This window comes from Prinia subflava, chromosome 1 (assembly GCF_021018805.1).
Source record: "Prinia subflava isolate CZ2003 ecotype Zambia chromosome 1, Cam_Psub_1.2, whole genome shotgun sequence".
NCBI classification, from domain to species: Eukaryota; Metazoa; Chordata; class Aves; order Passeriformes; family Cisticolidae; genus Prinia; species Prinia subflava.
The window spans coordinates 107,725,359-107,740,924 of NC_086247.1; the positions used below are offsets into that span (position 1 = coordinate 107,725,359).

General features: G+C 36.3%; 1 protein-coding gene across 7 annotated transcripts in view; it reads right to left on the reverse strand.

Annotated features, from left to right (window-relative positions):
* BBS9 (Bardet-Biedl syndrome 9) overlaps positions 1-15,566 on the reverse strand; it is a 282,244-nt gene that overhangs the window by 96,397 nt on the left and 170,281 nt on the right. The window contains exon 23 of one of the 7 annotated variants that reach the window (XM_063406732.1): positions 13,759-13,807. The exons of the other annotated variants lie outside the window; for them this stretch is intronic. Within the exon in view, the coding sequence (XP_063262802.1) occupies positions 13,770-13,807 (38 nt within the window). The 3' untranslated portion in view covers positions 13,759-13,769. The remainder of the gene's footprint in view (positions 1-13,758; positions 13,808-15,566) is intronic. 7 annotated transcript variants of the gene reach the window in all.

The following is a 15,566-nucleotide window of genomic DNA, read 5'->3' on the forward strand; positions in this document are numbered from 1 at the left end:
GTCCTTTTAGATGGAGCAATGCTAGAAAATGTACTCCAACCACTAATGGAGTCCATTGGACCAGATTAGAGAGAGTAGGAAGTCAAACACCGTGAAATATAGATAGTGTGAACATCAAGCTCTCCACACAAACTGTTTCCTTCCACAAATGTTGAGCGGTTTTTGCCCTGCACTGCTCAGCACAGCCATTACAATCACTTTTAGACCACAAATTATGCCTATTGTCACATGCACTTGCTTTTAAGTAGTGCAGGGTAAACTGTACAAACTGCACTGAACCTGTTACTCATTCCTGCTCTTTGGAATCTGGACTTAAGAGCTCTTGGTCTCCACAGCCCCAGGCAGACAGATATAAACTGCTGATGCTACATTTCTACAAATGTAGTCAAAGAGCATAAACAATACTCATTCTGAAATCGGCAACAGCACTCTTCCAACCCTCCTCATTTAACTTTCCAGGACTGACTCAAACACTTTTGCAGCTGCACAAAGAGGCTGACAGAACTGCTTGGGGTGACACCAGCAAAATGTGCAAGCATGGCCTGAGAAGTTCCAAAGCAAAGGCACTGCCAGACATGAAGGCCTGAACCTAGCAGAGCTTCCCCCAATGCCATGTGGCCCCCTGCACAGTACTCAGGCACCAGGGTAAGCTCCAAAACAATCCATGGAAAGACAGGGGTAGATATGGGTGTCTTCACTAGTTCTTTAGAGGAAACTGTTTCCTTCACTAACTGCTCAGAAGCTGGTAATGTAAGTGGAATGAATGACGAGGTTTGAACCAAAGCTCAGCTTGTGTTTCCAGATACTGAACCACTTACTTAGGGGCCCAAAGTGAGTAGTCAAAATACAGCTCTTTGTGCTTGATGCAAAGTGCATTTAATTTAAAAGACAACCTATCAGTGGTATGAACAATCTTATAATATTCAAAATAATTTACGAAAATATTATGCCATCTACTTTTGCTATACTGAATAGTGAAGTCAGTGGAACAAAATTGTGACCTATGGATTCACTGGAGACAGTAGAAAATTGTCTTCCCTTTTTATCTTTTTAAAATGCTAGGTATCTAGTAGGGTTGACCTTTGGAGAAGGCAAAAGTCTGGTTTTTTCCAAATCTAATAGATTAAGTAAATAACCTGAATGTTTGGATAAACATTCCAATTAAATATGAATAGCTCTACATAAATCTTATATGAATCCTGATACTGAATTGAAAACTACACAGGCACAAACCTTTAAATAATAAATTATACCTAAAATAACTCAGAAGTTCATTCCAGAAGAGATTTAAAGTGTTCATAATTTAGTAAGACATTTTTGTTTAAACTTTTAATGAATGAAATACAAGATATTGGCAGCTTTGCCTCATTCCACGGTTGTGAGCTCAGTAGAATTTAAGGGATGTAAGCAGAGGGGCATGTATTTCAAGTCACATAAGCATAAGGAGTGTCTTACACACGTGTTTAGCATTGTTTTCTTTATTTTACCACATGCTTCATAATGCACTTGGCTAAACATACGTTCAGGTTTCAAGTGCACCATTGAAGCATACTACAGATCTCTGCATATCCTCCAAAGGTGGAAAAGTTTATACTTTCCTATTTTATATTTTCCTGGCACGCGTTTTGTGTTGGATCAATCTAATCAGTTATACTCAAACAAAACTGTAATACTTGTGTTTGATATTGCATTGCCACTGTTGGTGTCCTGTATTTCCACTCCTGTCAAACCTCCTGCAGGTAACTTGGCTACCTTTTTTTGCCTTTTCTATTAAATACCTAGTCGTTAACACATCATCTAAAACCATGGCAATGATTTGAGACAGCATGGAAGAAATAAAGAGCAGAATACCAAATTTGTAATGTAGCTCTGTTTTAATACACTTTCCTGAATAGGAGTGTGGGGGAGCAGACACTTGAAAATATTTTTATCCATTTTGTTATTAAAATTAAAATTTTAACTGAATTGCTCCTTAAGTTTTGAAAAATATTTCCATATAAGGTTGTTATCCCTCACTAAGGGATAAATATCCCTCTTGATAAATCAAGAGTTGCTGTCAGGTGTCTGTTATATAGGACAAGATTTAAGCAAATTGAAAATGGATTCAGAGTTTGTCCAGTCTTTAAAAAACTGGAATTCATAAATGTTCAGTATATTTTATCTCTGTATAAATTTATGATCAAATAATTTTAAAGCATCACTAATCACCACATTGACCTGTATTAAGGGTCCTTTGGTCACAACACGATAGACTGTTTCTGATCTCACATGAATGCACACTACCCTTGGAAAAAATTAATATGCCCAACCTTAGTTGGCAAGAGAAAATATTTGAGTCTATGACAGAATTACTTGTCCAGTGCCAATGTTTATATCACCAAAATACCTGACAAATCAGTTTGTCAGGTATTTTAGCACTGCCCCAGTATCAGAATCAATCTGCCACTTCAGCAGAGGTGAATCTATTACCAAGACATTCCCTTTTTTATTGACTGTAAATCTAGGCTGGAAATCAAAGTAAATCTTTCACAAATTTCTCAAATTCATCTCAACATGAGGCAAATTTCCTCTTGCCAGAAAAACTCAAAAATAATGATTCCAGCTTCTATTGGAATGGCAGGTGGAAAGAGGTGTCATATGACAGGTCAAATGGATATGAACAGATAGGAGAGAGAGAGATTTTTCTGGGAGAGAAGAGGTTCACAAAGCAAAGGAATGTCTATACAGAGATTCTTATGGAAAGTTTTGTCAGTTATTTTATATCTGTGCAAAGAGAGAAGGTCTCTTGGGATCTCTATCATGATGAGCCTGTTAATTCTACTTCAAGCACTGCCTGCCAAGAATAGTCTCCTCTGAAACTGTTACTTATGACAAAATCAGGCAACAAGCATTGCCTAATATATATTGCAGATTTTTAAACTCATCCCATTTGCTATAAAAATAGAGAACAAAGCACATCACCATGGATATGCAATATGGACAATAATATGTATCTAGCAAAATCACATTCTAAAGACCTAAAATGGCTTTTAAAAACCTATCTCAGGAACTCTAATCCAACTTCTACTTTTCTGTGCAAGCAGATAATGGTGAGCAGACAAGCCTGAAAACCTGCTTTCAAAGGGTTAGCAGAATATTTCACTAGGAATTAAGAAAGAGCCCCTCCACCTTCTTTAGGGACATAAGAGATGCTACTCTGAAAATTAGAGACATTAGCATTCAGGTTACTTTTTGCAACTAAAATAAAAAAAAAACCCACAAAAAGAAATCTTCATAGGCGCTTCTCCCACAGCTACAGGGCACTCAGCAGGCAAACAGTGAAAGATGATTTCTTGGAGAAGTACTGAAACCACAGACAATTCCAAGACAAAATAACTGTTGAAAAAAAAAAATCATTTGTGTTTGAAATAGTGATTTAGGTGGATGATTCTGAGAGTTAGAAAATTGCTTAGAATACCTAATTTATCTTATATTAATTTTTTAAATTCCTATATAAGCTTCAATTGTTACCACCTTTTCCACAAATGCATTCCTAGTGTTTTACAGAAATAAGTTTGGAAATTCTTTCTGGTTTACTAGGCTGAGCTGCAAGGATACTCACTATTTCAGTTAGCTACTTTTTGATTATTTATTACAACTGTATTATATTACTCTCACCTCTCTTCTGTGGTTCTATAAATCAGCTTCACACACAAACCTGTGAGGGGTGCTTCTGGAACAGCTTGAGCCAATGCCTTTTTTGCCTTATTTGCAGGTGCCTATGTGTCAATTCCTGCTTGTAACAATTAGTACTCATTCACACTTCTGGAGTTCAGGAATGTAACCTGGCAGAGAATCATTCTTTTGAGCAATAAGAACTGAGCAGCAATGCTCAGCTCTGAGGGAACCCTGATAGCCATTGACCTAAACTGCTTAAGAAATGACCCTGAATTTGAAGGAAACAAATGGATAATAAATACAGATAAGACAAAATTCATTTAGGGAAAAATATACTCTAATCACTGAGCAAACTATTGAAATCTTGCATTTATTTCAACTACCTTTCTCTAAATGTAATATAGTAAGTTTTACATGCCACCTATGACTGTTCTTTAAAACATGCAGCACACTGAGAAATGGTTACCTAAATCTTCTGAATGAACTCCAGACTATAAAATCACAGAATTACAGAACAGGCATCATATCTGGCAGACAATCCAGCAGTCCTGATCAACTTCACCTTCATAACTACCAACAATTGCTGGAACCTTCGACATCTCTACTCAATATTACAAGCTGAGTATTGAAAAGAATTTAATATTCTCTCGTAAGCAAAATGACTCCAAGATTAGAGGGGGGGAAAAAAGAAAAGTGGGAGTGGAAGGGGCATCAATTCAAAACAAAGCTGATCAACAGAAAAAAAAATACCTGAAATACAAATCTTAAGGATTATCATCTAATGGGGAAAGGAATCAATTTTGGCTAAACAGTCTATGTTTTCCAGTTGGTCTTTGTGTTAGAGAACACAATAAAGGCCATGGTGTATTACATGACTGTAAGTATCAAATATTGAGGATCCAGAAAAGAAACCCTGAAATACAGAATGTGGCACATGACTTAGTGCATAATTGTCAGAACAGTACTTCAGAAAGCAAAAGAAACACAATTCTGTTTAGTCCCATTCATTGTTATTACATGTTATTATACTGTATTTATCAGATAGCCTCTCTGAACAGTCCTATTAACAAAGGGAAAAGAAAAGAAAGAATGGCATTTCATTTTAGACCATTCCAGATTGATCTCTAGTCCTTGCTCAGACATCTGGAATTCATCCAGAATAAAAATTGTATTTTAGAGAAAATGAACTAATGCAGACCTTGAACAGTTTGTTATCCTAAAATTTAGCTGTTAGCTATAAATATTCCAAAATGTTAAAACTGCTGCTCAAGGGTATTTTATGTGTTGGCTTAGCTCTGAGTTCGGGATGAAGTCTTGACCTATTCTCCATTTGACAAAACCAAGCAAATGCTAAGGAGAATAGGAGAAGCAGCTGTCCTAATATGACATTTCTTTCAGGCTTACAACCAATTTTACTGCAAGAAGGACCAAATACAGCTGATACAGAAAGACCAGAGGGCGTTTTCACTTTGCCTACTATACTCCCTTGTGAATCCAGTGAGACTACATACGCTTGGCAGTGCAAGTGCTTAAAAACTGTTGGATTAGGTCCTGTGTCCACAATTTTAGATCTGTGAGAAAATTGCCAGGAAAAAGCATAAATGAGTTCTGGCACAATGGACTGTGAACACAAGAATGAAGAGGCTCCCCATCATACACAAACCACCTTCCATGGCATAAAAATAAACTAGTACTTCTAGCACTGGTTCATTAGGTAAGAGAACTCAGAATAACTTTACAATAACACTTAATAAGGCACAGCACACAATTTCAATTATCCTATTAGCATTCTGGGTTCTTTTCTCAAGTCTCCTGTTTAAGGGTTTGATTGTGCTTTAGCCACTGTGACAGCATAGGCAAACATCAGGTGGGGTAGTTGTGCCTTCTCCATTGCCTTATTCCTTGATCCAGCATTCATTCTCCTGCCACTCTGAGGTGAATTACTCAGACAGCTGATTGAGTGAAAAGCTAGAAGGCAATCATATTTTATACTTAATTTGACACAGCTATGGCCTGCTGCCACAGGGATGTTCATGCTCTCCTCCCAGCATCACGATGCACATACCAACCTCTCCCACAGCAGAAACAGCAGTTTTGCAGCTGTGGACACAGTTACAGCTCACTGAGCCCACAAGACAGCAACCTTTCCTTCTGATGTTCTAACTATATGGATAAAAACCAAGGTTAGAAAAAAGGCAGCTTGAACCACATTTTGAAATTTCAATTCGTTCAGCTCCCTAAAGCTGCCTTACCACCCGGTCATTATAAATAGTGCTGGCACCAATGAATAGAGAAGCACTTGGTGGCTGAGAGGATGAGTGGGTAAAGCCACAACAACTTCCCCACTCTAGGCTGTAGCTCACTCGGATACAAGCAGTCTAGTTTTGAGTTAGCTGCTCCAGGTACTGCTGGCAGCCTAGCTCTGCAGAAGTTATCTTTTCAGGCATGTTTTGCAACAGATCTGAGGAGCGGGTTTGCTTGTTTAATGCTGCTAGCCCTGCAGCCCGGAGGAAAGTGTGCACATGTTTTTAATCATGCTTTTCACAATGAAAAGCTTTACCAAATTATGACTAAAGGGGAGAGAACTAATACCTATGTGATGTGGTACATTTAATTTCTACTGTGTTATTTTCTTCTATTCCCTGTTCTTACCTTGCTCCTTTTTCATCTTTCTCACCAGCAATGACAGCAGTTGCCAAGCTCAAAGTGGCAAATTGTTAGTACTCATAAAAATGAAAAAAATATAACATTTGCTGGAATATACACAACAGAATAAAGCTAGAAAAAACAAAAATTTTCCTGATAAATAGAGCCACAAGAGATCTCTGAATGTCTAACTGCATATAATTTTACTATTTCTTACTCCTAACTTTTCCATTTAAGGTTTTCTTGAATGGGATTGAGATCCCATCAAAATCCAAGTTAGAACATTTTGCTAAGGCTATTTTCTAGAACACAAACTTTGCTTTTAATTTCTAAAGTAGGATTCTCCAGGGTGCTAATACATAGCTGGAGTATTGCACAGTCTACACAGACCATCACTCTGTCCATGACACTCAAGGTATTAGATCTGAAGCCACCTATGACATCTATGAGAAAAAATACATTTAGAAAAAATAAATCACTGATTCAATCCAATGATGAACATGAAGGCAAGGGCCTTCTACAGGGCAAGGGTCCTAAAGAAATGTTAAAGACAACCAAATGAAGACGGCTATTAAGTAGTATCTTATTTGCTAGATAGTAACTACACAGTGAGCTGAAAAGCTATGCAGCCTACAGCTGCCACAAAATGTTTTACTCTAGAAACTGAGCAAGCTAAGGAATTACAGGGTTTCTCTTGTGATTTACCTTGTCCTATGAGGCAATGTGGGCTGTAAAATAACTTGATATTAATAAAAGAAATGTGTCTTTATTAAGTGATATTAATTGCTTTGTACATTGCAAACAATATACTTTTGGGGGGTATCATGAAAGGAATCAGACCTAGCTCTAACACCACTCTAAATATGATATCCTGTTCTGATTAATATTTTGGAACATCTTTCTATTTTACCCTTTAAAATAGAACCAAGCTTTGAAAACAAAATCTGTCCTAGGAAATACAAGGTATTTTTGCTTCCAGCCTATGTTTCCAAAGCCCTAAACTTATTCAGCTTTTTGCACTGCTTAGTAACCCTGACACATGGGTACAGACATACACTAACACAGGCAGGCAAGACACACCTGCTTCATGCAGCAGGAGTGCATCTGCTTGTATGTTCCAAAATTCAGCTCTTACCCTGTTTTTCATTCATTCCTACTTCAGCCTCATATCCCACTTTTGGAAATATTTTGGTATGGTTAAGACTATATCAGTGAGAGTGACACCCAACCAGAGGGAGACATAATTATTCTAACAGGTGAAATAGCTGAGAAGATTCTCTGTGGAGTTCAACAATACAAAATAACTCAGAATTGGAATGTGCTTAGCAGAGATGGCTGATAAATATTTGATGAGGCTGACAAAGTAACTGCTTACCTAAGGGTAAGTTATAAGCACTGCATTGTTGAAACTGTCTATTTTAATAACAAGGGCTACTGCTCTGCTGTTGTTTGTCCTTTTTGTGGAAATCTTCATAAGTGTAATACTGTTTGGTCCCAGGGTACTAAACAATTCCTCAGCAATGTCATCCAATCACCTTCATCAATGAGGTGAACTTGAATCTGCTCTGGAAGCCTGACTTTTGAATTCTGTCATTACAACTGATGTCCCTTGATCAGTAAGCATCAGAACACCTGCATTAACTACAGTCAAAGTGTCAATAACTACTACATTTAATTCTTCAGTGAAGTTAAAAATATGATAATTAGGTATAACAGTCACATGTGCTGCATCTCACAACCACAGGCAATGAGAACCAATAAAAGAACCAAGGAGTCCATGACAGTCCATCAGCTATGATGGTTGTGACAGCACACAGGGATGGAGCCCCAAAAGATATTGCTTTTAAAAGTAGAATGTGGACTAGGCATATGTTGTCTCTGGAGAAATGAGTGGAGAATTTAAAAACTGTGGAAGAGCTCTGAACACTATGGCATACAAATGTAAAATAAGAATTTTTGTGCACATTTTAAGTAACCAGTTTTAAGAACTACAGCCAGCATGATCAAAATGTGTACTGCTCCAGCAGACCAAAGTGAGAAAAAATTTTATCTAGAACAGACTATTGGGATTTGGGGTACAAGCCTCTTCTGAGACATATCAACACCAGCATCACAGTATCACCTACCTGTACAAGCATGGCAATCACATTGCCTCTAGAGAAAAGCTCTGAATGGGCAAACCTTGATGGTGCAGTAGTATTTTGACTACTTCATTCTAATAATTAAGAGGAAAAAATTATGATTCCAACTCCAGAAATATTTCAATACTATTCACAATATTATTTAACTAAGATAATGTTCACTAGCAATATACGTCATCCATATTACCAATAATATCCATTCTGTGACAATTCAAAGCTGTAGCAAAGCTCCAAAGTGGCTTATAATGGCACTGATAATTTCCACAAAATTACATGGAAAACATATCTGCAGTTCCAGTAACACTCTCCAACAAAGAGCATGTGGGAATGTGCTCTCTCTTTTGAGGCGTGTCAGCAGTTCTTCAAATGAGAGTCATTGTTTCCATTCAAATCCCTTATTTTTCAGGGGGTTGAAGAGTCAGCCCTCAGGGAGAAAGAACTGATCGTAGCAGTTTCAGGTGCATTCATGCAAACCTGTATCTCATAAACAGTCCTTTTTTCTTTTTTCTAAAGAACGTTTAAGCCATTAGCTCATAATATGGATGGCTGCCTTCTGGAACCGTGAGGGGAGAAAGGGGCGCAAGACACTAAAATTACTTCTAAAAGATATTTTGGAAAATAACCTCTAACACCTCCACAGTGTCATTTTTTTCCAGCAAACAGTTCCTAAAGATCTAGAGCTAATCTCCATTTGGTGGCCAATGTTCACAAGCTATAAAGTGAGTCTTGGCATTTTGTATAACCTGGAAAAAAAGACCTGGAAAACCATTTGAAAGGCTCATCCTGGAATTAACAAATAACTAATACTCATCTGTTATATCAAACTATCGCAAAAATATTAATTTTAGCATTCTAAAAATGGCAGTGAAATGGTTTTAGGACAGAAGTAATCCTTACTAAGTGTAATCTGACTTTTATAAAACATGAGTCATACAATTCCAAAACTCCTTGTTTTCAGAAAAACTCCTCCTTGGAGTGCTCAGTGAGTTTTTGGGATTTCCTGAAATTTGCAATATTGCTTTCCAGCAGTAGAGGAGATCTTACAGTGCAGTGCTTGGCTCTGTTTTGTGGTATTGAATGCCTCCGATTTAATTACCTCTTGTATACAAAGATGAATGGCAGAAGACAAAAGTGTCTGCCTGCCAACTGTGTTGTCCATGCTATGAAAACCTGAGCAGGATTCAGTATGCCTGGCAGCATCTCTGAGCAGGGTTCAATATGCTTGGCAGCATCTAAATTCTTCTTGGCTTGGAATGTTGAGCAGGCATTCAAATAATATACTGATGAGTTTCTCTGTCCTTTTATTCTCCCTCTCTCTCTCTTTGTTTTTGTTTTGTTTTGGTTTTTTTAATAATAACATCTCATTAGAAACCAGGACAGCATGAAATGTTTATAGTTCTCAAAGACTGACATTAACATATAGGAACGATTAATATCTAACACAAATAAACATAAATAATCAACAGCAGAATGTAAATTTTATAGATATTATTGTATAAAGTCAAGAAAGTAATATAGATATCTGTGTACTATCTCACAAACCAATAGAAACCAATAAAAGAAGTGAAGCCAGGAATAATGCACTAATCCAAAGAATATATGAAATTCAAAACTACATGTTCTGAACAGAAGTTATGATTTCCCAGTTAAACAAAAAACTAGGTGCAAAAATTTGTGTTGCAGAACTGGAGAGTCGGTAATGCATTAGGTGGATGAAGACATGTCTCATGAGAAACAAGTCTTACAGAGTATTCAGTAAAAAGACTTCATCCCAGCTAAAGAAAAGAGAGGCCAGCAGTTCAAATCCATGAGAAAAAATACAGAATGCTGAGCATATTTGTAGTGTGCACTTTGAATGGCAACACTTCATGCAGTGGAGGAAATAACTGGTGTGAGGAGACAAAAACAACACAAGTCCTATAAACACTCATAAGGATAATGGAGTATTAATCTGCACCAACACAGATGAAAAGTAAGCAGCAGCAAATAACAGAAAAGTCTGACTACTTTCTTTCCTGCCCATCTTAATATGCAGAAACAAGTACGTGAATCAATCCTAGTGAGAGACAATCATCTATTTCTCTTAAGCTCACAGTTATGCAAGAAAACTGCCAAGGAAATAGGAAAACCAACATTTAGTCACAAAAAAAAGCTTTTAAACTTCTCTCTTTTTTTTTTATTTTTTCCACTGTGCTACAGTTCCCCTTTCTTACCTACAAAACCAAATCGTAATTCCTAAAAATGTGTTTAGTTCTGATTTTTGCGATTGTTTCATATTTAGCATGCCCTCTCCTCTCAATCTTTTATGTGTTCCTTACCTTCCATTATCCATGAGGATTTCTCATGTTCAGATCTTGTTAAAAGTAAGAAAAGGCTTTTTGATAGATTCCAGAAAGCTTTGGATATGGCCATGAATATGTTGTTATGCCTTGTATCACTCTTTGCTGCTAAACTGCAGCAATAGCAATCTTTTGCTAATAATTTTAAGAGTGCCTTTGAATTCTCTCTTCATTAAAAAACAAACAAAACAAAGTACTTTACACAAACAATTCCTTTTATTGACGCCACCAAATTTGAAGGAAAAGAGTCAGGGTCTCTGTACCATGACCTGTTCATCTCCCACCTCTTTTCTGTGATGTCACAGCACCATGAAGCAGAGTGTAAGATAGTCTTCAGTTCTTTATTACACTGACAGTCATGAAACAAAGCAGAATTAATCAGAGACTTTTTTTTAACCTCTGAATCAAAACATTTTGTAAAACACTATACCAGCTGTTGGTATGGGGCAAACACAGAGACTGATCTCTTCAGCCACTACAGTTGGCAATATGCATTATAATATAGTACAACCTGCAAATAATAGAACATACATAAGACTTGCTGTGTTCTCATGTGCTATATTACATTTCAGAGGAGATGTATATACAAGCTCCTGCTAAAAGAGAAACTGCACTTCATTTGGTATTGACTTAATGAAGGAATTCTCACATTAATCTCTTAAGCTGTACTGCTCTTTAGAAAAACAGACTCTCTGGAAAAGAAAACCTCCATAAATCTCTTCAACTCTCTCCAGAAAAATAGGCTTTTTGTAACCCAGTGATTTTCTTTGCACCTTTTCTTGTGGAAACAATTAGCTTGGCAATTTTAAAGTATTAGGTGGGCCCAGCTGCAGGCTCCTGGTATCTTTCCTACTGCATAGCAATTTCCATACAGAAAGAAACAAAGATCTAGTCTCATAATACCACAATACATCAGTGGGAAATACCTAAGTGAGCAACTAATGAGGTTAGGTCTGAAGAAACTTTCACTTAGCTGAGGCCATCACAAGTTTCCATATTTTTGACAGATTTGTTTCTAATTCAGGATATTTTGCTAGCCAGTGACCAAACATTGTGTTTCAACTCACTTGTCAAAATGCTTGAAACTGTACTCAAACCTGTCAGCATCACAATTACCCCTTCAGATATGCCCTGTGAATTGGGCCTTCAATGATTTTTAAAAAATAAGTCTGTTGTTCTCTACTCTTGCCATGTGTGTAGTAACCAAACTTCAGACAGAAGTTCAGGTTCAAGACTGCAGCCATGAACAGCTGAAAAGGCTGTGTTACTAACAGCACTGATTCATTCAGCTGATTGTTCAGAAAGCTCAATATGGGCTTGAAATCCCTCTCCAGACAGTATGGACATTTCTTCAAAATTAACTTAAACATTTCCCTTTTATTTAATCTCATGTACAATATAGTTAGTATTACAATTGATTTCTGTCCTGTTATACTGTCTAACCTGGAAAAGTGAATTGCTTTGTACATTGCAAATACTTTTGCTGTAATTGGCAAAAACTTCAGTATCCAAATGATTACTAGTGCAGCAAATTATGATAATTACAATAACAGTAGTAAGGCCATCTGAACTTTACTCATGCATGATGAAAATGTAGGGCAGTTATTATTCCAACATATAAACAGTATATGTCTGAGAGAAAACAGAAATCTTTCACAGACCTGCTTTAGAGTTTTTACAGCAAATTTAGGCACCCTTCAAAACAAATTCCAGGATATGCCTTTCCTTATATGTGTAGGCAATAAATAATATTAAGATATTGAGAACAGTACAGCACAAAATTAAAAAGACTCAGCAGAGAGCTGACAGCAATTTATATCCAAAAGCTCTAGTATATAACTCTTTGTATACACAGGCAAGTTTTTAAGAGTACTCCTTTCTAAAATCAAATACATGAAATACTATCACTATACTATACTATATAAAATTTCATCTTATATTACATCACTTTTTGATGAGCTACTTAGCAGATGTAGTTTACAGTTTCACTCAGTTGTGTATTCATAAGAAAAATTAAGGACATAGATGAATTTAAATTTCAATTTAAAGGATCCTTAGGCCCTTTAAAGGAAAATAATCAATTCAATCTTGTTGATTAAAAAGTTAGTGCAACTAAACATCTTTGTGGGCTGGAACCATGGGATATTTCCTAAAAATTGTCTAGGTTATTAAAAACAGCAATCTTTGATTGAAGTTGAAAGATACTTTTAAATGGCACCTACAACATGTATAAGAACATTGCCATTCAATGCTGGAGAAAAAGTAACAAAATAAGTAAAATACACTAAAGACATGCAGCTGTACAATGTCTGGGTGCAACTTTGGAGGGTGTCTTGAAAATTTGACTCAGAATATCTTGATTTACTGGACTTTATAGCTCTACCTCACAGTCGTCTAAGAATAGCTGCCTGTCTATTTAATCAAAAATAATAAGTCAGATTCAAACTAAAGACAATTAAAAATCTATTCCAATCATAAATATAAATGCTGACACAGGTTTGGTCTTAGATGCTTTGAATATTAAACTATGGAAGTTTATTTACTTTACTAAATATAATCATAGAAGATGACAACTTCGAAATTTAATCTTAAAGTCATCTAAACATTTGCATGACCCCAACATACAAATAATTTAATTAAAACAAAAGAAGTACAGTAGCAAATCCAAATGCAAAATCTTTTGTCTTATGCTTTTGTCTTATGCTTTAAGCTTCTCAGACATATTTGTATTTAAACAATAAATGTAAATACTGAGCCACACTGCTCTCTCAGGAAGAGATAATTTTTATGAATTATCATGGCAAAGTCAGGCAAATCTTTCCCTTAAATATTTAAGATTTTTTTGTTCTTTTTTTAGATAGATATCATTATCATTAAATAACATTAGGTATCATTAACAGAATAGGTATACGGGATCTTAGATGAAAAAATCTGCCAGAAAAATCAAGTCTTACAAGTTGTGAAAATTCCAATACCTGCAATAGCATCACGCTTGACAAATCTGACTCCAGGTGCTGTAAAATCCTGAACAAGTAACGAAATTACAAAGTATTCAGCACAATTGTTTCACACGCACACAAAAAAAAGACCAAAACAAAACCAACACGCATTTTTTTCAACCCAAACATTCTTTTATTCATACTAACTTTTCATCTGCTTTTCCATCAATTTCGTGACGTTAGTCATGATTTATCAGCATACAACACTTTACTCATAAAAATACTACCAGACCCTTCCTGTGTAGAATATTTAGTAGGAATATTAGTTGGAAAAGATGGCCTTAGGAAATTCTCTTTCATGGTAAGTAGCACACAGCACAGATCATACAAGGAATTCAAAATACTTACTTTAAGAGCTATATTCTGACAAACGCATATGTTGTTATTACATCCTAAAGCTCACCACCAGCACAGTTTAATTGTTCTTTTAAGGTTGTTTCCCCTATTTCTTAGATATTTCTCTAAAAAGTCTGCAGATACAGGAACCTCTTTATACCTCTTCATGACAAACCATATTTTCACTTAAGTCCATCAGAAATATTCTAGCACAAGTGAGAGCCTCAGCAGTGGAGCTCTGCAAATCTCTGTTAACTGTTACTTCTAGAACATATGAAAACTTGTCCATAAAATCAAACCCCTCAAGCAGATGCAACTCTAGTTAAAAATACATAATTTGTAAAGAAGAAAACAGAAGACAGCAGGAAGAATACACCAAAAGAGAAAGGAACTCCACAGTACCTACGTAGAGTCTACAATCAACTACGTTCGTTGTGATTGCAGAAGAGGTCAGCATTGGTATTATAGCTATGAGCTCATGGAAAAAGCAAAGACCTAACAAGTCAACTTCAAATAACATTCAAACTCTCCACTAGGCTTGTGCAGTCTAAATGCAGAGTCTATATGCAATATATGCTGCTCTATGTCCACTTTCTAACCAAAACAGCAAGAACAAAATTAGCAGGGATTTATCACACTAACCTTATTCCTCCTAATGCAGTGCACACAGACTCCATGTCTTGAGGTGGTAAGAAATGGAAAAATTATTTTCCATTCACTGGGACAGAGACTGTTCAAGGAAGTATTTTGTACCTACTCAAAGCAAAAGCCATCTAAAAGAATCTACTACAACTGCAATACCATTAGCTTCCAAATATCATGAATGTGATCCCATTCGCTACTGTGAAATCACAACATACTTGGATAAAAACTAAATAAACTAAAACTAAATAAAACAACCCAGCAAGAACTATTTCAGCAATTAAAAGAAATCATCATAAAACCAGTAATTCCCCTTCCAAAGAGACTCCATGACTGGGCTAAAACCATTCATCTGTCCTTGCACAGACTTGCAGATGACTACTAGATGTCATTTTCTGCTCTCCCGAGTAACTATTCCAACTAAAGCCAAAAGTCTCACTCACATGCTTAGCAGCTGCCTGGAAAGTCTCAGTATAATACTTTGCATGAGATAATTTGCAAGTCTGTGACAGGATGATACCCTACAGCACAATTTCTCACAGAACAGTCTTCCATGTTTCAGTCCCTCATTTCCCTCAGTTCTTTCTTTGCATAGCTCATAGAACACATTATCATATATTCACAGAGCATTCTGAGTTGGAAGTGACCCACTAGGGTCATCAAACAACCAACTCACAACTTATAATGAGAATCTGTCTTGAACTCCGTTAGGACATGAAGGAAGATAGAGCAAGAAAAAATACTTTTATTCTACTTTGTCCTTTTTTCTCTTTTATTTACTGCACATAGTTAAATTAAATCCAAAC